The 23,413-nt window shown below is 39.8% G+C and overlaps 1 protein-coding gene across 5 annotated transcripts in view; it reads left to right on the forward strand.

The window, feature by feature from the left end:
* The window catches only part of DIP2C (disco interacting protein 2 homolog C), a 331,427-nt gene that overhangs the window by 221,595 nt on the left and 86,419 nt on the right, over window positions 1-23,413 (forward strand). For all 5 annotated transcript variants that reach the window (XM_074868279.1, XM_074868289.1, XM_074868299.1 and 2 more), the window contains 2 exons: window positions 9,179-9,270; window positions 13,150-13,260. In XM_074868279.1, the coding sequence (XP_074724380.1) occupies window positions 9,179-9,270; window positions 13,150-13,260 (203 nt within the window). The remainder of the gene's footprint in view (window positions 1-9,178; window positions 9,271-13,149; window positions 13,261-23,413) is intronic.

Here is a 23,413-nt window from a genome sequence, read left to right on the forward strand (position 1 = left end):
AGGTCTGTTTTGTTCAGTGCTGAATGCTCCTTTCCATTCAGGAGTCAGTGTGAGTGATGGTCCCTAGCCAAAAAGATGTCTGCTGCAGGTTTGGCATTGCAAATATAGTTAAAGGATTTTAAAGTATAACAGAATCGTTGCAACTGAAGGTCATATATGAAACATTTTCCCTTCAGGTACCTTAGATTAAGAAGTTACTTAAATTAGGGAGCAAACGTATGATTCACCATCGATCAATGTTTTTCTTCCTTAAGGACATTTACTTGGAACTAGAGAAGAATTTTAAAGTTTGCAATTACATGTTTGCAGAAGAGCAATTCATATCATCTACTGAATGCCCTAAATAAATTGGACAGGAAAGGAAATGAAGATGCTAGTGAGAATCAGACCATTTTTCTGAATATGGGACTCTGGCCAGAGAGTCTGAGCATAGGTCCTGCTTTGCCTGAAGGGCTGTATGCTGAGCAAATCAACCTGAGGAACTCATCCACGTGGCTCACGGAGCCACCTAGCCTGCTTCTCTGTCCTAAGCTAACTCTTTCCAAACTCCTCTTCTAAATAGTCCAAATCCTGAGAAAAATAGGACTAAAATTCATGTTTTCATTACTTCCATTAGGCAGCACTCTAGGATATGGTTTTTGCTGTTGCCATTCAGTAGTTTCCTAAGGTCAGAAAAACTAAATTTTTTTTTTCCTTCTTTTTATAGATAAAAGAAATTACAAACTAAAACATTTCATAAGAAATTTAGTGACTTCTCTGCTAACTAGATTTCAGGCTGATATTCTTCTTCATGGGAAATGTCCATTAACTGTGCCATAGCAGTTTTCTCTACTTAAATGACAACTGCTTTTGAAATATCATTAACATTACAGCCACCTGCCATTTTATTCATGACTTTAAGGATTATTTTGCTGTAGCTATTCCATCTTTTGTGTCTGTAATATTTTTTAGCAGTTGTGGGCATGGTATTTTTTAAAGTGGAACATTAACAGACATTAAGCATTGAACTCAGCAAAGACACTCTTATTCATGAACTTTTATCCCTGAACATAGTTCCACTGGCTCCTGTGATAATAAACTTTTGAAAGATGAGCTTAACCTGAAATCCCACCACAAGGTATTAATGTGACACTTCATTTCCTTGTGTGCATGCTATGATCAGATGAGTAAAACTTTAAAATATCAACATTTAGGACTTTCAGTAGCCTCCAAGTTTGTACCTCATAGTCATTTTCAGGTTCTTTGCCAATTTAAGAAAACACCATTGCCAGGATTTTTCATATGTTCACTATTTTGACAAATAGTCAAGAGTTTAAGGAATAATTTTAAGTTTCTAGGGGTTCAGTCTTTGGCATGTTACCAACATGGTCACTGTGCACCTCTTCTTGAATATTTTATTTCTGTTTACTGTTCTGCTTCAGTCTCTTCTCACAGCCTCTTTTGTCTTCATGGATATCCTCCTCATTCATTCTTCACCTTTCTGGTTAAGAGGAGGGTCCTCCATGATGTCTTTTGATCCCTACTCTTCATACACAGCATCTTCTCCAGTTTCTTGTCTCCGCATGGATGAGTTGCAGGTTTGCCTGCTTATTCCAGACTTCTTTCCATCTTTCCAAACTGGATTCCAGGGGTATCTCTGTAGCTGTCATCTAGGTCATAGCCTGAGTAAAAGTGCTTATTCCCTTAACATCAAGCATATTCATCTTCTCCTGTCTGGAGCATTGTAGACAATATTGCCGTCGTGCCAGTCAGTCAGGCTGTAACTTGAGTATTGTACATGACCCAGTCTTCTCTTTAGTTTTGGACAGCCATCCTGTGTCCAAACCTCACAGGTTATTTTGGGAGCAAATCTCTTCAAATACAGACCTTTTGCTGCAGCTACATGGCAAAATCTCATCCCATCTGTCACCTTAGTCTTGATTCTTACAGCAGACTCTCTCTGGCCCAGAAAAATGCAGTATTGGCCTGTTGCATCTATCCAGGATGCTGTCATACTTCCCCTTGGTGGCCCTGCATGCCAAAAAGGAACTCTTAGAGTCCACAAAATTCTTCTCCAAAGCCTTCCTCACAACTCTTTTGCCGTCCTGTCCAGAGACATCTGAGAGTGGTCAGACCAATGGCCAAGCTATGATACGCTGTGGCAGACAGCTGTAGATTGGTGTGATAAGACCATCTTGTGTGATTTACTGGAATGAGTTTCCCTACCTAACAGTGGCTGATGTGGATATTATACAGTTAGTGTAGATTTAAGTGGTGAGTGCTCTAGATCATGATGTGCTGTTGTGCCGTAAGTGGAACTAGTTTAAAGAAGTTATTCTTTCAGCTGTTGCTTAAAATCATCACTGCCTTCCCATTCCTCTGCAGGAATTAATCTAATTTGTAATGCTTTATATCTCCTGTGTCTTTTTCCGCATGTTTTTTGAGATTTTTGTCTTCACAGAATGTCAGGACTGTTTTCTTCCATGTGTCTCAGATTACTGTAGATAGAAGAAATGAATAACTGCATTTGTAGACTTGATCTTTTTTTCAAGCAAGTTTTTGAAGCAGTTTCCCTCAGTTTTTGAAGTTCTCAATGACCCAGTTGTAATCTTTGTTTAATGTCCTCAAAACTCTTAAACTCTTTCTAGTGAATGAAACACTATGAATATTACTTCTTTTTCACGTATTTTGTTCCTCTGGGAACTTGGTGAAGTGGGGAACATCTTAGTTAAGTTATTCACAATCCCTTTATAAATCAAATCACTGAATATACATAAACTGAAATGCCTGAGATACGGGAAGGAAAGATGTCTTTATCGGGTTTCATGTAAAGCTGAACTCTAGAAACCTAATATGTGCTTTGAGGAAAAGGAATACAATTTCTCTCTCAGACAAAGTTAATCAAAGTAGTCAGGCATCTGGTTCTGGTATTGTTGGTATTAATAGTGAAGTGCTTAGTGATTTCTTAGAGGAGAAACTTGAATAAAGGACAATTAAACCCTATACAGTACTTACGCTATCACAGTTACTTAAAAAGATTATCTAAGAAAAATCAGAAAGGCTGGGGAAAAAGTAAAAAGCTGAAAGTAATTTAGGAATGAGCAAGTTTTGAGCTTTCTTATTGTAGCCATTATTAAAAACAACAAAACGAGTACCAGTTAACTACATCTGATTCAAAGAATCTGATTTCCTTTATCTAACATGTTCTGTAATCAGATTTTTTAAAAACCATTTTCAGTAGCTCTGATGTATTATTTTCCATGTCAGAGGTCCGTTGAGACAGCACGGCTAGAAAAAAAGAACAGAGAAGGCTCTCTGGATAGAGAAGTATTTTTTCTGTATCCATTTGTATTCTGTGGAGAACAAAATGCCTGAAAAATGGCATTTTTTACAAATTAATTCCCATTAAAAAAAATACTCAACGCAACTGTAAACATTTTGAGGACAAAGCCATGCTGCCTTAGCAGAGGTGATGTAGCTTGTACTGGAGATACCCTGAGACAGCTGAAACTTAACAACAGACTGAAAATAGCCAACTCCAAGCCATGCCGGGTGTGCAACTCATCCCCCCACATCCTCTTGCTGCAGGAATCTCCTAGGCCAGGAATTTCTCAACATCAGGAGGAGAGAGAGGGAATCGAAACTCTTCTAACCAAGTAGCTACATAACAGACTGTCCTTATCTCTGAAATAACTCAGTGCTTGCAGAGGTGTGGATAGCCATGGTTCAAGTCCCTAGAAAGATATCAAACTTATGATTGTTTAATACTTTAAACCTTTATTTCTTTAATAAAAAGACAGAAAATTACTTTAAAAAATCTGTATTATAATCTGTGATTAAGACTGGAATATCAAGCACTGTAGTAGCAAGGTTACCTCTATTCTGAATATGTCTGAAGTCTTTTATTCTCTGCAACAGAACATTTTTATTCTTTGGATTTTTTTTCTCCCAAAAACCAACAACTTCATTTGCTGCTCAGGATGGATCTAAAGAGTTCATGAAGAAAGGGTTAACAGAGCAGCAGAACTGCAACTACTATTTTGCAAAGCAGAAAAAGTGCTCCTTTACCTGCATAGCATTAGGAAGTTTGCCATTTACGCCAGATTTAATAAATACACTTGTTTCTATTTGATATAAGAAATGTCATACTGTGGTTTTGAGAAAATGAATATTTGACAAAATTATTTGCAGTTAAACTTTGGCAGTCTCGCAATCGCTGTGCATGGAGATTGGTAAGCAACCGCTGGTTTGGCTTTGTTGAGTTAGTGCTGTGTGGTTCTGAAAAGCATTCTGAAGATGATAAGGAAATTGACTGTGGTTTGTTTTTTCTCTGAGTTTTCTCTCTGATACAGCTTTTCTCTTATAACCTTCTTTACATTCAACACAAACATACAGTCCTTTCACAGATTTGCAAAGGAAGAAGGGAATTTACCACAGTGTCATATGGAAAGCATCTAATTTTTCTTAACTGATCCCTTTTTGTGTGGTTTTTAAGACCTGGTGGTTTCCTTTACCCTCATAATGTGTTGCTTAACCAGATGGGACTGGCTATTAACTCACTCTGGCTTGCTAAATTCTAGTTGGTAAAAGACACTACCCTCTGTTAAAAAAAGAGCAAAACTGAATACAAGAGAAATGTAAAATATATGGTTGCAGATGTAGATTTGCTACTATTCAACTAAATCAAAATTCCAGTGGCAAAAGAAAAGGGACTTGCCCCACACAGGTGTTAACAGTGCTTGTCACAGCTGCCAGAAAGCAAGATAGTTTTCCATCCTGTCCTACCGAGAATATCTGCGTACGCGATGTCTGCCAGATATGGCTTGAATTCAGAGGTATAGCGGTACTTGCTGATACTTGCTGGGCAGTCTTGCTGGAACACTCAGCTTAGTTTGCAAGTGTGTGAAGAGCATTAAAGGCCTCCCTGCATACACATGCTGCTAGGGCATGCAAGTCTGGCAGCAGCACTCATGGCAAGTGACAGAAGTGGCTAAGGAAGATGCAGTCATCTTCAGAAGAAGAAGTTTTATTTCAGTAAATGCTTAAGCAATTATAAGTTAGGCAATGATAGATGCAGAGAAAGCTTAATTTCTTACCATCTTGTGGAGCTATACAAGATCTTGGAAAGCAGCATCACAATTAGCATCTTGATGGGAGGTAGGAACAAGGTTATAATTTGTAGTAGAGGCAAAGTGTGCATTAACTGTCTGTTGTTGGGTTTTTGTTTTCCAAAATCAACTTGGAAAACTCTTTGATGGACACCTACCCATCGGCTTTGTTTGGGAAATAGTTTTCTGACCTGAAAACTGAGGGGTAATTCAGATGCTTAAACATCTCGTGCCCCACATTACCCACAAAGTTTGTGTGTGACTGGGAGACATGGCACAGGGTCTGCAGAGCCTAGGCCCCTTCTGGAGGGCACCCTTGTGCCTGAAACACCACTGGACACTCAAATCTCTCAATACTGACTTATCTCTGTGGATGACTTACCAATTCTTCATTTTTGAATGCAAGAAAGTAGGTGCTCATGTATGGCTGGAGAGCAGATTAGAGCCTGGCAGGGACAAATCCTGTCCCTGTTGAGGCAGATAGGAGTGTTGTTCAAAAGGACCCCACTGCAGCAAGGACACAGACAGGAAGGTGAAGAAGAGGAGGGCTAATGGGATCTGGTCTTTACCTGGGAAAATGGTGAGGAAGCAGCAGTGCTGCTTGAGGTTCCTGCACCCAGTGGCACATGCTCTGCCAGGCTGCAGGCAGGGCTGAGGGCAGCTTTCTACTGCGGCAGCATGGCTGGGAGAAAGGAGCTCTGGCACTGAGCTGAAACACGGCTGGTCCACTCACTGCTAAATGAAACTGTTGCTTGAGTTTCCTACATTTGCCCTCCTGTCTTCAAGCCAGCTTATTAGAAGATTAATGGCAGCGTGTTTATCTGAGGAGGACTGGTGCTTCATTACACTCCAGCTGAGGACAACGGGGCGTATCCTCAGCGGCCCCAAACAGACATATTTCTGCTGTAGCCGTGTAGTGAAGATGGTTTACCCCACACAAGGATTGGCCTGGTGGCGCTAAGCCCTGTCTCAGAGAGAAAGCCTTGGATGAAGCACAGCTGGCGTCTTCACCAAGGCCTCCCTCTCTCTCTGCGCAGATGTGGCACTGTATGGAGGTCACGGCAAGGTCACAGCATTGGGATTTGTAGGAAAGGTTTTAGCAATCGGCTTTTTCCCAGCGACATCTAATCTCTGAAGTTTGCAAAGGAAGAGTTACACTGAATTGCGACCTAGGCAGAACCAAGGAAGGAAATACTTCAAAGATTTCCTTCTTTATAACATCCTCTGTTACTGAGGGCTTTTATCCTGCAGTCGTCAAGTCCTTTGTGTTTGTCAGTGATGTTGGGGAGGCCAAACAGCCAAGGTGGCAAAATAAACACACGATTCAGTCCACCTCTGCACAGAAGATTGTGCCCCATCCAGCAGCCACAGATCTGGCCCTGATGATTCATACATTCCTGGCTCCAGCTTCTGGATTACTGCTCCCTTTGTAGCCCTTTTTTTATTTATTTTTTGGAATGCAGCTATATACCCTGGAAGAAAAATTATGGGCTTCCTGTTGAATGCAATCCAATTCAAGATCTGCATGGACTTTGCTCTGCCTGCTTGTGAGGGGCCTTGCAGGCTCTGACCGCCCCCGGCTACCACTGCCCACACTGGAGAAGAGGCAGCAGCAGCCGGGGCCAGGCAGAGCCTGCAAGGATTGCAGTGAAGTTACGGAGCTTTTAAGGGCTGCAGGACAGACGGTATATTACAGCTCCTTCCCAACTGAATGCAAACTAGCTTCTTTGTTCCAGTTTTCCACAGTTTCATACCCATATGCATATGGAGTTAGCTCGGCTAATCAGCATAGTTTGGTATTGCACCAGTAAACAGAGCAGGAAAGGTCTGTGGTGACAGAAAATCCAAGTCTTTTCTGACCGATAGAAAATATTATGGACATTCTTTGTGCGGTTTGAAGTGTATTTAAGCAAAAAGGTGAGGAATTAAGATAGAATTTTGGCAATAAAAAGGCATCATGACAAAATGTATCTAAAGACTTAATTATTTAAAACCTTACTAGAAAGTACCCCTCTAAATTTTCTTAGTGTTTGAGAGAACTTAATTTCTGTGTTCACTCAGATCACTTAAGTGGAGTTGGTTGTACTGCGTACCTGGGTACTTCTGAAAGAATGCGTCTAAATAATATTAATAGCCCTTAGATTTTGAAGAAAATACTGTAAGATGGCACATTTGATAGATGAAAAATTAGTGTGAATATGTCACAAATGCAAATTTAAGACTTGTAACAGATTTAATCTCTATAGCTCAGACAGAACTTTTCACAGCAGCCCCCCTTATGTCTCTCAGAAAAAATTAAAAATTCAGTGTTCATTTCAAGCTTGAAAGTGTTTTGTGTAAAGATGGTTCTTTCTTGCAATTCAGAACTTTTGCCAGGCTTTTGATTTCCTTTCTCCAATTTTCTGTATCATTACTAATTGCTCTTTTAAGTTTGTTGCTACTGAAACTTTAATATTGGAAACATTTAAGAAAAAGAATATTTGCTTTCTTAAGGCATCCTTGTTTTTATCCTACTCACTTGTCAAGTTCAAGTGTTGACTGTAGCAGCAGGGATGCTTTTAAAGACTTTTATTCCATCAAATGCAGGTAGTTCTGCCATAGTGTTATGAGGGTTGATCCTGGAGACGTACTCCTGTATCCATGCTGAGTTTCCAGTGGAACAGAATTGAGTCATGTTTATTTCTGAGCACCAAGGCAGTTCAACTCCAAATACTGGAGTAATTTTAAATAAATTCAAAACTTTGCAAAACATAGTTTCATGATACGATATTACCATTTTCATAAGAAGTAATTGCAGTTATTACTTTCTCAGTAACAAGCAGCAGTGACCCTTCCAAAGTTTCCTTAAGAGGAAAAAAAGAAAATCTGACCTTCTCATTGTACATTATATTTACATCACTTTTGCATTTAAAAGTAATTCAATAGTATTGCATTTTATAACCAGGGTGCGGAGAAGCTTACTAAAACTGTTTGGCCTTAGTTATAAATAGCAATACTGTATGTTTGGGAGCCTGAACTGCTGAACCCCATAGGTAATCTGTTGTCAGAATCTATTATCGTTTAAGTTATTGGTGGGCATGAATTAAAGATTTGTTACTGTCAGGCTGAATACTGCTTAACAACAGTACCTAGGGGCCGGCCAAAAACAAGGGCTGTTACACTCAGTATTGTTCAAATGGAACTAACAAGGGCTCTAAACAAAGGCAATCTGGAATAGCTTGCGTAGCTGAAAGATGCCGGTCACCTGAAGGATTAATGAAAAGCATGTAACGTGGCCAACGAGATCTTGATAAGATAATTTTTTCTTTAAAGAATATCTGGGTGAGGTCTTGATAAGGGTTAGCTAAGCACAGAGATGGAGAGATGAAACAAGGGAGAAGAGAGACAGTAAGAAGGAAGGGTACCTGGGGAAGGGAAATGAAACTGAGGGAAGGGAGGATATGGGAGCAGATGAGAAGAAAAAGCCAAGTGAAATGGAAGAAGGCCCAGAATTAAAAGTGAATTGTAGCCATATGGATGTGCTAAGAATCAGAGGGTCCCTGCTGCTTCAGTGTGCCCCTTTGGCTGTGGGGTGTTTTCTGTTTGTTGGGTTTTTTCCTCGTCTCTGCTTCTTGGGACTCCTTTCTTTTTCCCCTTGGTGGCTTGGGGAGAGAGAAGTGCTATCATGAAACCTGAGTAACACCCTTGAAGGCCAGTCTGGGCTGAAATGCAACTTGTCCTCTTGCTACAGCTAAGGGTGTTAGGATGATGTCTGAACTTGATGATGTTCCAGCCACTTCTGATGGTTAACTTTTGGAGTCAAGATCAAATTTTCTCCAAAGTAAGAAGCTTCCGCCATGAAGAAAACTATTACTGCTTTTTTTTTTTTTTTCTTAAAAACACTGCTGTCTTTAAAAAAGAAGCTCAAAGAAAGCTTCTGATAAGTATTTAAATATTTCCACTAGTCCCAGTACTAGTGTCATATTTAGTTAGAAAACTAACATAAATGTTCCTGCTATGTTTTTTCACTTCTCAGGTATTCTTTCTCTTTAATAATCTTGTAAAACATAAGAAGAATTTTAAAATTAATTTCACAAATTTTGTATTAATAGGCAAACTTTGGACCAGAAGTATGAAGGTTGCTTACAATATACTACATAAATTGGGCACAAAACAAGAACCAATGGTACGACCTGGAGACAGGGTGAGTATCTCAATGACTTTTAATTATTAATAATTCAGATCCCACATTGACAAAGAGAGATTGAGGTATTTGGGTTGCTCAGAGAAAATTAATGAAGTTAAATGTTGGGGGTGTGAAATCTGACTTATACTCAGAAAAAGACTGATCATTCAGACAGATATTTTTAATTGCATAATAAATAACCTGAGCTGGTACTTGCTGAATAATAGCTTGGAAGTTGTGCAACATCAACAATAAACATTCCCATGGAAAGTGATTTTTGGACATAGAACAGCAGTCTGTTTAGCAAAAACTTGCTTATGGAGCCTGGAGGTGTCATGTGGGTAGAAAACTTCCTTACTAATGACTTTGTAGTTGTTGAGATGGTAGAAACAAGCATTGTGGAGGACAAAGTAAGCACATTTTGGCAGACAGTTAAATAAATAAATAATGTTGTCAGATAACATGGAGAATATTTCCATTCCTGGTTCCTGACTCTGATGCAGCTACTGATAGAGGCTGAATCTAGGTGAGTGGATAAAGTCCACAGAAAGCAAGGGTTACTGAGGTAACAGTTGAAGTTGTTTAATGAAGACGAGAACATCCTATGGTTTTGCTACTGACGTACTTATAAACCTACCCCTTCCTCTGTCAAGCCTGGCTGAGCCTGCTACCCCATTTCTCTGCCAGAGTGTGCACGGAAATTTCCACAGGTCCCATTCCAGGTTGGCTTTAAGCCGTGGAATGGAGATTCCAGAACAAATTTGTCAGAAATGCAAATTTTAGTCCTGCCTTAGTGCTTAGAGTTGTGAGGGTGGGATTAAGTCCTTCTCCCCCAGGGTCTGATAGCAGTTCTCATACTCTTGGTTCACTTGGTCCTCTTGTGCCACACATGAGAAACACATGTGTTTGCATTACACATTTCTTAGGGCTTCCAAAATGAGAACATGCAATAATGCTTCCCAAAAGAAAAAATGAAGCAAAAAAAATTTTAAAAATTAAATCTGACAGTCCTTCCTATGTTTCTTTTTGAGACAAATCATAAAGAATTTAGCTGATCCTTAATCTAAATTGCTTTCTACAATGACATTCAGCCAGGAGTAGGATCTGAAGAATCTCTTTTACCTGATATACAAATGTGTCTCTAAGCAACAGCAATAGAAACAAGTTGTTCAAGTGTACATTTCAAAACAATCCACCCAGAAAGCTCCAAAAGGAATAAAGTTCACATATGGGCAGTCTGCATCTCTCCTTATCTATTGTGTGCTAACTGCCCATCTTCGTATTCATTTACTGCAGCAGCCACTGGCATATCCTAACATTAAGAAAGGATTTGTGGATAATTCAGGCTGAAAGCTGGAAGTTTAGCTAGTGCAGGACACATAAAGAACAAATTGCAGCTCTTCTAAAATAAGTCCACCTAGATTACAGTGAAACAAATGTTTATAGCTGAGTGCTGAAGGCATATGCTTTGTGTTGTAAAAACATCTTGCCTGGCATCCCTGTGTAACAGAAACATGATCATTTGAAGCAACTTCATATTGAAGATGAGGTGTTACTGTACTTCTGATGTTCTAGGCTGTTATTCTGGCTGTTACAGCCCTGTTGTAATAACATAAAAGCTTTCTGACCTCTTTGAAGATGGCTTTGTATTCTAAGTAATGTATTTTGTGTGACAACAGTTAAAGGTAGTTTTTAAATGCTAAATGAAATACAGACATATATTTCTGGTCTTTTCTAAATGAGAGTGTAATTGTTTCCTTATGTTAATATTATATAAAATTCAGAAAGGCCTTTTCCCTTTAAAAGCATCTTCTATCAATACAATCTCTATTTTTCATGACTACCATTACATCACCTCTTAGGTTCTTTGTCTGAGCCAAAAAAATAAATGAATGTGCCTGCATTTCATTCCCTGTTTCTGGTATTATTATAGACATGACAAACTGCATTTGCCTTCTATAGTAACTTCAGAAATTTAACCTTGTGTCACCCCGGACAGCTGCTTAGAAATTCAGCTTGCCCTCTGAAATATCTACTAGATAACCAAATTCTCCTCTGTTAATATACACTATATGGTTGGTTTTCCTTCAGCCTTATCCCTTTTTGCTTTTATACACATTACTTACTTATTTGGTACAGGTCTGTAAGTGATTAATGTTTTTTGGAGGGAAAGTTAATGCCTCATTCCCACTGGCCTTCAGTGAGATTTTTTTCACCTGTCAACTCCTTTGCAAAGATTCCTAGCCAAAACTTCACTGCCTTTATGTAAGCAGAGGCACACAAAAACCCCAACAATTCTCCAAGTACCTTTTGGGATCTTTCAACATCTTTCAGATGTTTGCTGGGCTCAGCAAACTCTACCATCCCCTCAGTGCACCGTGGAAAACTCCTTTCTTTCCATTTCCCCTGAGGCTATTTATGGTATGTGCATGTAGAATGCATATAGTAAGCTCTGCACAGCCATCTCCAGCAGTTGGATTGTTTCATGTGCAAGTGTACAGATAAAGTAGCAATACATTTTCTCTGAAGTTTCTCTAAACAGTTACGAAGTTATGGTCTTCAGCTTAAAAACAGAGATATTTTGGACCCACTTGGACAAGGTTGGTTAGATTTCTTCTAGTTTGTAGAAATCAAGTTACTGTCTTTGAAGCCATGTGAAAACACTGGAAACAAAATCTCCAGTAACTGAGCCTTGGACCATATATGAAAACATGATGATTTTACTTTGAGAGACTGAAACACAGAACTCCAATGGATGTCAAAGCAGTCAAAACTCAAGAGTTACTAAGTATGTTCAGCGAATTTTAAGATGCTGTAATAATGCACTCTGATCCTGTGTGCAAGCCCAAAGGAATTAAGTTTGAAATCATTCACCATGCCTTTTGCATGCCACTTCAGTTGACTGTGCAGGATAGTTACCAGCTGCATTACAGCTGTTTAAGACATGAGCTGAGAACATCCATCTGACTGAACGAAAACAAAAATGTAGGCAGGATCTAGCCACTGAGGTCATTCACCAGTGAGAGCAGTAGTATTCCCTGCCCTCGCAAGGAGAGTCATGGACTCTCTTAGCTTGCTGGATCCTCAGCGAGACCATGTACTCTCGCCTCTCCTTCGCCTTTGCCCCTGGAGGATCTAAGACATTGTTTGCAGTGCCCGCAGAAGTAAGCTGCACAGATCAGCACGTTGGGGGAAGAAGAGCACCTAGTGAGCATACAGGTGATTTGCTGTGATCTTTTTTTGGCATTCTTTTATCTAAATAATTCCCTAGCCTTAGCCCTGAAGCTGTGAAGTTTAACAAATCCAGGCCTAGGTTGGCATGCTGTATGGCCAGTTCTGGATGTGCCGTTTGCTTCACTAGATATCAGTTATTTGTGTTCACAAGTACACAGAAACTTCTACGCTTTGAACAACAGCCCAATACTAAAATGAAATTGTTGTGTGAGGCAAAGCATAGTGAGACAAAATACAATGTGTTAATGATTGACATAATGGCATAGTAAGTCCGGGTAATCTGAACTAATCACAGATTCACTTTGCTTTTGGTAACTTTAAGCAAATTATTAAATTAGAATGAAAAATTCTATTAATTTACTTGGTTATTTAACATCTGTAAAGCAATCAGTAAATTGAGAACCAGATGAAAGGTATTGTCAATGTAGGAAACAATACAACATGAAAATATTTAACTACATCCTAAGTGAAAATGTTCACAAAAGGAATGCCTATCTGAATAAATTCCTTCTGATTCCTCATTCATCTTTCATTAGGTGGTTGAATAGTTATCATAGAAATATTTCAGTAATCATCTCTCTCCAAAAGGAAGCATAGAAACTCCATTTATTATTATCTGAAACCTGGGATAAAACATTTTTAACACACATCTCTTTGTTTCAGGTAACACTCGTATTTCCTAACAATGATCCTGCTGCTTTCATGGTAGCATTTTATGGCTGCCTGCTTGCGGAAGTTGTCCCCGTCCCTATTGAAGTGCCACTTACAAGAAAGGTAGGGAACTGAATTTCTTCTCTATACTGCATTTTAAAACTTGAGTCAGAACAAATCACAACTGAACATAGCTTATGAGTACATTTTTTGTGGCTAACTAGCTCGGAATCTGAGGATACAAAGATAGTGCTGTGTGGTGAGTTATATGTTCTTTCTTTTCTGTGATGGAAAATCTGAAGATGTGCTTGCAATTTCAGCAAATGCAGGTCCGTCTGGAGAAGGAGAGGAAAATTTTCCAAGAAAACAACTCTGCCAGTCCTAGATGGATTATCTTTGTAGCCTCTCAAATCATTCTGGTGTTGGCCACTGACAACGAATCATTGGCAACAACTGCTGATTTTCCACCTGTCCCTGCAATCCAAGCTATGCTATAATGCCACTAGAGCTGATTATGCTACTTCAAAGCAGTTATGGAAATGCCTTCCCTTGTATCCATATGTGCATATGTATCCCGAAGCTTCTGTCGCCACAATCATCTCTGCCAAGGGTGGCACTTGAACAAATTAAGTTTGGGAATTCTTGACATAGGCCATACATTCATAGAGAAAACTGACCATTGCTCATCAAAAGCCTTTCACATTCAGTGTTGGTTCAGAGATTCAATCCTGTATCCTAGGAAGTGTTAGTAGACAGATACAGCAGTTCCAGCCAGAAAGAATGCCTGGGGGCAGTGAGGGGAGGGGGCTCAGTGGTGTAGGTGAGCCACAGCTGTGAAGCTTACACTGATGCTGCTGAACTTGCATTTTTTTCTGAGGATGTATGCCTTGAAGGCTATAAATACAGCAAAATGTATTTATTAATTACAAGTTGTTTTTGTCATATCCCCTTAATTTTACCCTGGCTATCTGCAATGCCTGTTGTAAGGTTCTCCCAAATATCCCCTTATGTAATCCCTTTTTTTTTTAGCTAGCACTAATAATGCGTTACTCTAATTATTTGGTCTGAAATTGTCCAGACAGTGTGTTCTTTAATCGTTATAATCTTTCTTTTTTAAACTAAACTCTTTTGGAAGTTGCTGAGTGAAGCCATGAGGTGTTTCCTAGGAAAGGGCTGGGGAAATGTATTGCTTTGCTCACATTTTCAATTTTTCAATTGCCAAGGGCTTTTCTTTGAAAGACTCCGGTGTCACAGCACCCTGGAGCAGAAGCTCCAATCTGTGTTTCATGGACGGGTACCCTGCCTTTCAAACAAAAAGCCATAAAAACAAGCATCTAAGCCCTTGTAAAGGCTTTGCAGTTTGCACAGCTCACATAGCAATTTAACAGCTAAAAATACCTGGAGAGTCCTAACTGAACATGTTTGAACCTTCCTCATCTCTGAGAAGCTGAGTTGATCTCGTAATTTCTCCATTATGTTCACACATGCCCTGGCCAACATCTGTGGTGGGCGCTTGCCATGGTGTAACCAGAAGCTGGCAGGGAGAGAAGAGCTGGCAGGGAGAGAAGGTGGTAGCTGGAGGAAGGGACAGTTTGCTGAACTGGTGAAGCAGTAGGGAGAGATGGGGGAAAGTCAGTGGATCAGACAACAAAAGGCCTGAGCAGATCTGAGAGTAGCTAAGCAGAAGGAAGAACACTGGGAACCGAGGGAAAGAGGAGACAGGAGGTGCCCCAGCTTAACAGGCTAAGACTGGAGGAAACATACAGGTGAGCTAGAAAGGCCATGCAAGGTGAGAGAATGGGATCTCAACTAGTCTACCTGCTTTGGGGAATAGGGTTGTGATATATTATTTGTAAAATAATTGTATTTGAGAGCACTGAAATGTGGACATGACTATAGAATGAGGATAATGATTTTGGTAGAAGTACAGTGCATTTGCATCAGGCTATCACCATGCTTTCACTCATGAGTGCAGTACCTTTAGTTTGAGGCAGTTGCATAACATGGTGCAATATTTCAATATAAAACAGATATTTCAAATGCATCAACAAAAAAAGGCGACCAGACTATGTGCATTTTAAGATCATACAGTGCTCACATGGGTAAGTCTGCTCTCATTCTACAAAAAAAAAGAAGAAACATGGCTTTGAGGGATAAAATCCTAATACGTCTTTCCCTGTTACTATTTTCTGAGGTTTAATGACATTTTAAAGTACATGGATAGGTGTAAATTTGATTTATTTTGGAACATCTGATACCACATCCATCCAGTAAACTATAAAATCCAGCTGTCCGAGTAAATATATCAGATTAATAACTTACCCTAATTTCGCTGAACCTCTTGGGTGGTTTTTTTTAATAAATATGTGTGTCTATATGGATATATAAATATACACTTACACGTGCATATATGTATATTTATATAAAGGGATATCTACAGACTTAGACTGTTTAACTACTGCCAAGATCATTCTATAATGTTTAAATATCAAATTAATAATAACAAAGATGTCAGTGGCACAGTTAAAAAAGCAACATGATCTATGATCTATAATTAAAACTATGCAATCTCACAACATATACTAATGCAAATATTTTTGCATTTGTTTATATGGAATGGGAACTGGAGTGGAAACAATGAGATGAAAACCGTGTTCTGAGTAGACCCAGAAGGAATACCTCTACTTAGTCAAACGGCAGTGGATTGCTTCTGGCATCCGTGGGAAGATGTCATTTGTGTCATCACACAATGGTCTAGACTGTTCTTTTATGGTTTCCCATTATTTGTTCTCTTTTCTACATGCTTTAGTACATTCTGGCAGTGGATGTTTTTTTGGTTTGCTTTTTGGAAGACAGAAATGTGAACTAACTAATAGACTGACAATTATATTGTAGGCTAATACAGATTTACAGAATAATAAGCTGATACAGGATGAGCTATTTCAGGAAGTTATATTATAAGCACATTTTTAATATTAAAAATCTGTATTAGCAGCTTTAATACTGTTCTGCGTTTTCATAAAGAAGAGTTTTTCACAGCTCTGTGCAAATTTTTTGTGCCTGGCAGTTTAAAATTGAGCAGTAATGTTTGCAGCCAGATAGCCTTTTGGCTTACATATTACTCTGAAGACATCTGTATCCATATGGAAGTAAAGGCTTTTGCTTTACCAGCCCATAGATTTTGTATGCTATTTTTTAAAGATTTTGGCAGGGTGCTTTTCCAGTTCATTATTACCTGAGGGTCCACCTCTCCTTGCTCTTTCCTTCTGTATCCCACCTTTGTGTTGACAGAATACCTAGAATTAGTTGTACTTCCCCCAGGGACTTCAAGAGACTTGTCTGACATGGCATCTGGGATGGATTGCCTGAATACCTGGCAACCACACAGCATTCTCCAGTTTAGTTTTATTCCCAGACTGCTTTCTGGTGTTCAGCAAAGACCTGGAAATTGTCATTCACGTCAGCATGGTTTTGGCTTTTTAGACTTGGAAAATCAGATCTAAAATTAAAAACTGAAATCCCAGGCTTTTTTTATGAAGTACATCAAAACTAACTCTTTATTCTAGAAGCAGCAGTCAGGGGTTCCACAGTCATTGTAACAATAGAACAAACACCATGTTTTATTTCTTCTTTCCCTGCATTAATACCCCTGAAATCCCTATATCATGAACACTCCCCAAAATTTTTGTAATTTATCCTCATCCCTCGGATTATGGGATACATTCTTTCAGAACAGTGTCGGTCTCTCCAGATATTTTGTTTCCCAAACATTAGCAAACAGTATGTTCTATGCAGCATCTCTTCCTTCAGATCTGCCACTTCTGTTAATCTTGTCTGAAGCTGGCGTTTTACAAATTGTTCCATTGTATGTGTGATATGATGTGGATTGCAAACTATGTATCATAGAATGTGCCATCAAAGTAGATGATGGGGAATTTTTGACATGTCAAGTACTAGTTCAAATAGCGACTTATTTCCCTTATGAAAAGATTTTAAAAGATATTTTTGATTTCTTTTTCTTTAGATTTTTTAGGTTAATGTTTTTTTCCATTTGATGGGCACCATGAAAATTATTATTATTCTGCTCTGATACAGTCAGGGGAGCTAATCAGTTTTAATCTTAAAATAACATTTTTGTCCTCCAAGCACATTCATAGTTATGCTCAATCACATGCTGTGAACATACGAACAAAGCAATCCCACATAGATCTTTGTGGCCTCCTTATCATAGGTGGTGAGTATTTGTAGCAGGGTATGACATGAAAGCATGTTTCTCAGTCAAAACACTATTTCCTAGCCTGTTAGGTTTAATGCTCTGTGTGCTTCCAGAAGGCATTTCTGTGCTCTTCCAGATGCTGGCTCTGACAGTGATTGGAAGAATGTGCCTGTGTATTGTCATAGGAAAATCTGGAGATACCCACTCCAGGACACTTGGGTTTTTTAAAGGATGCTTCATACAGGGTAAAAACTGCTTTTCAGGAACTGTTTTTATTAAATCCTGAGAAGTTAGATTATTAAAGATTTAACAGTAGCCAGAGAGATATATCTCTTTAAAGACAGTGACACTGATACAGTCTTGTCTTCCATTTGAAGGCAGAACTTCAGTATTCCAAAGGAAATACACCTTGACGCCTTCCCTAGTGTTTCAGGACCTGAGATAAAATGAACTTTGTTTCCTCTCAGCTTTAGTCATCGGGCTCTAGCGTGCCAGAAACACTGGAGCTGTACATACTTTTGAACATCTTTTGACAATGCATCTCTTTCTCCACTGGATTTAAAATATGCATAAAATGTTACATATTTTCTTTTCGGTGACATAGTCTTTCAGTCCCTCCAGAGAGTACAAGTTCCCTCAGTGCCACATGAGCTCCTGGTGCACACCGCTGGACCCCTGTAAGCCCTCTGCCCATCCTTCCCTCTTCATACACTTTGGCAGCTGGGCACTGAGCAGAGGTCTTTGCTCAGTTGGACACAGTGAATCTCAGACCCTTTAATGCCTATGTTTTCAAGTTTAGGAAATGGTAGTTTCCTAGATAGCATATCACATTTCATGAAGTGTCCTCTGCCAAAAATAACTGTTGTCTTGCTTTCATTAAGACTTTTGGACATTAAGACTGCTCATAGTTCCAGATTTCACATGCAAATTACAGCCATATAGTAAAGCTTTGTCTGAGGAGACAGCTGATTTCTTCATCTTAAAGCTGGTTATGAAGATTATATCTGCTTTGTGTTTAATTTTTATTAAGGTCTTTGATATTTGTGTTTTAAAAGTAGAGGGTTTCCTTGATGCCTTTTCACTTTTGGTTCAGAACTGGTGATGCTTGGCCTTTACGTCTGATGGTTGTCCTATTTGTTCTTTACCAGCAAATTTTTGTTAGGATGAGGGCAAATGGAGCTCAAATAAGCATTGGAACAGAAAACAAGATTAGCTCAGTCTGTGATGCTTCGCCATATAATTCTCAGTTTGAAGGCAGTCTGGGATTTGCAAGTGGGCAGGAGTAACCTTTATCAGGCCAACCTTTGCACGGGCTGTCTCTGTCTTCCTCCATTATTAGATAAGGACATGCACTCTCACTCACGGAGAAAGGATCATAATTGTTTTGCTTCACACAGATACTCTCACAAAGCATTATAGAAATGACATTAACAGCATGCTGAAATGCAACCACACATGGGATTTTTTTATCCTGACAATGAATTATCACTCCCTGCAGCAGGAAGAAGACAATTTGCCTCTGGGTACTGGTGAAAACTTTTAGGGAACCTTTAATAAAAGTCTTCAGAGAACCTTGAATGGCTACCTACAGCAGAGAGGATTTCTGGCTCGCTTCATCTGAAAGATTTGATCTCTCTAGGTGTGCGCAGACATAGTCTAAAGCTATGCAGACCTTAGTTTTCGTACCCCAGCAAGTGCTGTGCCTTCAAGAAATGTAAAATGATAGTTCCAAAGTCAGCAATTGGTCTCAAACCTCATGCTACAATACCTCACCTCTGTCTTGTGCCTTCCACCTGCATTGCGTGTCATTTCAAACTGTGAATTGTGGTGGATTTGACAATGAGCGTCGCTGGCAAGTCTCTCCCCATCTGCAGTTGGGACTGCGTTGGTTGAGTTGTTTCACCTGGTCTCCACTGGCTCCCTGAGGTTTTTTCCTACCCCCACAAAATACAGCAAAAGGAAGTGTTTGTGGCAAGTGAGGGCTTGCCAAAGTAACGGATTAGCATAAATTACCAAAATAGCAAATAACACTGCTGACAAAACAGTGTGTGCTGAAAATTTATTCGCTTTACGGTCAAAAGAGTGATTTTATTTAAGGGGGGAGGAGGATTTTGGGTTTTTTGGCAGCAGATGATTTGGTTTCTTTTTCTTTTCTGCTTACAAAGCAATTTTCAGCATTGCAGACATTCATTTTACATTACTCAGAAGGGGTGCTGATAGCTTGTCTCTGAAGACTGAAATAATCAACGCCTTTAAAGTCAGTAGTCTTTTTTCCGGCGCACATGGAAGCTTTGACTGCTTCATGCAAATAACTGCATTTTCAACTCAGACTTCATTTTCCAAACTTAAAAGTTATACCCAAGGTCCTCATTGCTCTGGACCTGTCATGCTGAGGTATGAGGAACAACAAAAACTATAGTGTTTACATGCTTGTGTAGGTTCAGCTGTGGTGCGTCTGTGGGATGTGTAGGGCTCTCAGCTTGTGATAGTTTCAGATCTTCCACCTCCTGGCTGTCAGTCCAGCAGCTCAACACCTCTGGAGTAGTTAGAAACAATTGCTTCTGTGAGGCAGCAGGTATCACGGGGCACCTGAATGAGACAAGGGATGTTGACCCCTTCATGTCTCTGTTCTATGCAGTCCTTTCTGCTTCTAAGTCAGGATAAAGCCACCAGAAGTAGGCAGGAGGCGGTGATAACTAGTTAGGAGGTGTGAGACTGAGACAGAAAGTGGGGATGATGGACACAGACTAGCAGACTGCCAGAAATCTTCGTTGTGTTTACACAGTAAAATCCTCAGCTGGAGTTCCTATGGCCATTGAGAACAGTGTCTGTCACAGTACTTCTACTTCAGCAACTTGGTTTACTTTTTTCTTGCAAGGCAAGACTTAGTGTGGACACCAAGGGCATAGCATTGGATTTGAAAGTCTGTAAAACAGTGGTTATTGTCCACGCACGGTGAAATTCTTCCAGTCTCCTATAGTAGTATTGCCTCACATAATTGTTTAGGCATGTTGTCCTTTCAAATTAATGAATTAACTATACAGAAAAAAATGAGGTGAAGATTTTAATGCTGTTTGAGATGGGGTTGTCCTGATGTAAACCAGTCTGCTATTAGAATCTGTGACGTGTGAGTAGATGGTATTACATAATCTGTACATGATTCTGCTTGCGTGTGAACTTCTACAAATGAATGAATAATATTTATGTGGACATGCTCTAAACCGGTTGATACGGCACTAAGTGGAATCATAGTCATTCTTTCTTGTGGTATCTGATAAACCCAAGCTGTTAATAGAAGTTCCCTTTTCCTTTGCTCGGTTTTGCTATGAGAAGATCTTGACAGATCATTTCTCAACTGATGCATCCCCCCAAGCTGTGATACGCTGATGCTTCAAGGTCCACACTTTCTACTGGTTTACGTATGTTAGATTTCTTAATGGAATTTATTAGTCAGTTTCTGCTTGTAAAGTCCTGCTTTAAATTGGATTTGGTTGCTTGGGAATTGGCATTATCTTGGTACAGTGGTGAAACAGTTTACTAGAAGACTTTTATATGGCATACAGTTACAACAACATTTTATTTTTAATTTAAAATTGCAATTGATACAGTTGCTGCATTCAATTATGAAATGTATATGCAGTATTGTTTTTTAATTGGTAGTTAGAAATTCATATATATCCATACATTGGTAACCATTTTTTAGATTAAATTTAGTGGGAAATTTTGGGTAATGGTAGTATGGATCTGATATTTTAAGAAACTGGTGACCTCCCTTTATACATGATAGAGTAGCAGGTCTTGGAGTCTGTGTCTTGCCCGGGGAGTGATGTTCTTCATGGAGCACTCGAGCCCTCATCTTCCTGTCATTCCTTCTGAGGGACCTCCAAGGAGAACCATCACTCCTGCACTGTCTGGGCACCCACATTTCCTTCCTTTGAGCACACTCCGAGAGTCTTATCCTAATGTGGAACCAGGATCCAGTCTTGCTAAGCACTTGTCCCAGGGGTTTGACAACATACATACATATGGACCAGCTAACACAAGAGTCAATGAGAACAGTAACGCTTGGCAAAGCCCTTTTTGTCCTGGAAGCCCCACTGGTGCAGGCATGTTGGGGTCAACAATATGCTCCCCCAAATGTTGTTCATGGACACACCAGTATTATATTCTGTTGTTCAAAGGGTACTCTCCTTGTCTGTTTTTTAATTGGAAAAGACGATGCATGAGCTTAATTTTAAAAAGCTTTCCTGAAAAAGTACCTTGTCAATTTTTCCAATTTTTATATGCATTCTGGTTATAGTAAGCAAAAGCAAATGCAGTAATTATGGATGGAAAGAGTTACATAGCATAATTCTGACAGATCAGTTTATTGTCCCACATGGTTTGCTCAGATATCAAAGTTCTGATAATTGCTGCCATATACATATTTTGAGGTGGTATGGAAAACAAGTAAGCTTTTGTTTTTCCTCTGATCTCATTGCTTCTCTATTTTAGATTGCTTTATTTCACTACATAAAAATTGCATTAAAAATCAGTCAGATACACTTTGGGGCTTTCTTTCCATCATACAGTTTTGCTTTGAATAAATCAATATATTAAGGCAACTGTTCTGTATTTCTGGTTGCTTCCATGGTTAAGTGTGCTTTACGATTGATTTGAAAGGTATTTTAATTTGATCTTTTAAGACTCCATAGGCTATTTTCTGTAGAATCACTCTGTCAAAAAAGCGTTAATACTTCTGTGTGCATTTGCACCTAGGGCTTTGCTCTCGTGAAGAGCCTAGTGGATAGATGTAAAATTCATGAAAGAATCATGACAAGAGACTATACATAAAGCAGACATAATGCTGTGGAAGCACAGCATCTCTTAAAGAACAGCTATGGCCTAGACTTGAAAATCATTACATGACTTTAGCCTCGCTGCTTATATCCCTTTGATGAAAGTAAAGTGTAATGTACTTTCTCTAATGGGCATCTGTAGTGCTCCTGAAATGTGTCTGTAACTACTCAATGAAGTGCTTATTGACGAATCAGGTTAGATCACCGTAAATAGTGATACTGTCACCACTGCATGTCCATCATAACATCTTAAGGGTTGAAAGCTTTCTCCAGGTGGAAGTATCTATAACCTCAGAATCATAGAATAGTTGAGGTTGGCAGAGACCTCTGAAGGTCATGTGGTCCAGCTTCCCTGCTCAAGCAGAGCCACGTGAAGCAGGTTGCCCAGGACTATGTCCAGGTGGGTTTTGAATATCTCCAAGGATGGAGGCTCTACAGCCTCTCTGGGCAACCTATGCCAGTCATCCTCACAGTAAAAAAGTGCTTTGTGATGTTCAGAGGGAACATCCTCTGTTTCAGTTTGTGCCTGTTGCCTCTGGTCCCGTCACTGGGCACCACTGGAAAAAGCCTGGCTCGGTCTTCTTTACACCCTCCCTTCAGATGTTTGTACACATTGATGAGATGCCCTCTGATCCTTCTCTTCTCAAGGCTGAACAGTCCCAGCCCTCAGTCTTTCCTCATAGGAGAGATGCTCCAGTCTTAATTACCATTGTGGCCCTTTGCTGGACTCTCTACACTAGCTCAGTGTCTTGTACTTGGAAGCCCAGAACTGGACTCAGCACTTGAGATGGGCTGAGTAGATGGGAAGGATCACCTCCCTCAACCTGTTGGCAATACTTTGCCTAACACAGCCCAGGATACCATTTGCCGCCTTTGTGCAAGGGCACATGCCTGGCTCACATTCAACTTGGTGTCCACCAGGACCCCCAGGTCCTTTACTACAAAGCTGCCTTCCAACCAGTCAGCCCCCAGCCTGTGCTGGCGCATGGGGTGGTCCCTCCCCAGGTGCAGGACTTTGTGTTTGCCTTTATTGAACTTCGTGACATTCCTGTCAGCCCATTTCTCTAGGGGTCCCTCAGGATGGCACGACCCTCTAGCATATCAGCCACTCCGAGCCACTTGTCATTTCTGAAGAGATGTGAGAGCAGGCGCTATCTGATGGCTTCAGTTCCCTTTATGATTTATGTTGTTACATAATAGCATTTTCAGCCTATAGTCACTC

Source organism: Strix uralensis, chromosome 1 (assembly GCF_047716275.1).
Source record: "Strix uralensis isolate ZFMK-TIS-50842 chromosome 1, bStrUra1, whole genome shotgun sequence".
NCBI classification, from domain to species: Eukaryota; Metazoa; Chordata; class Aves; order Strigiformes; family Strigidae; genus Strix; species Strix uralensis.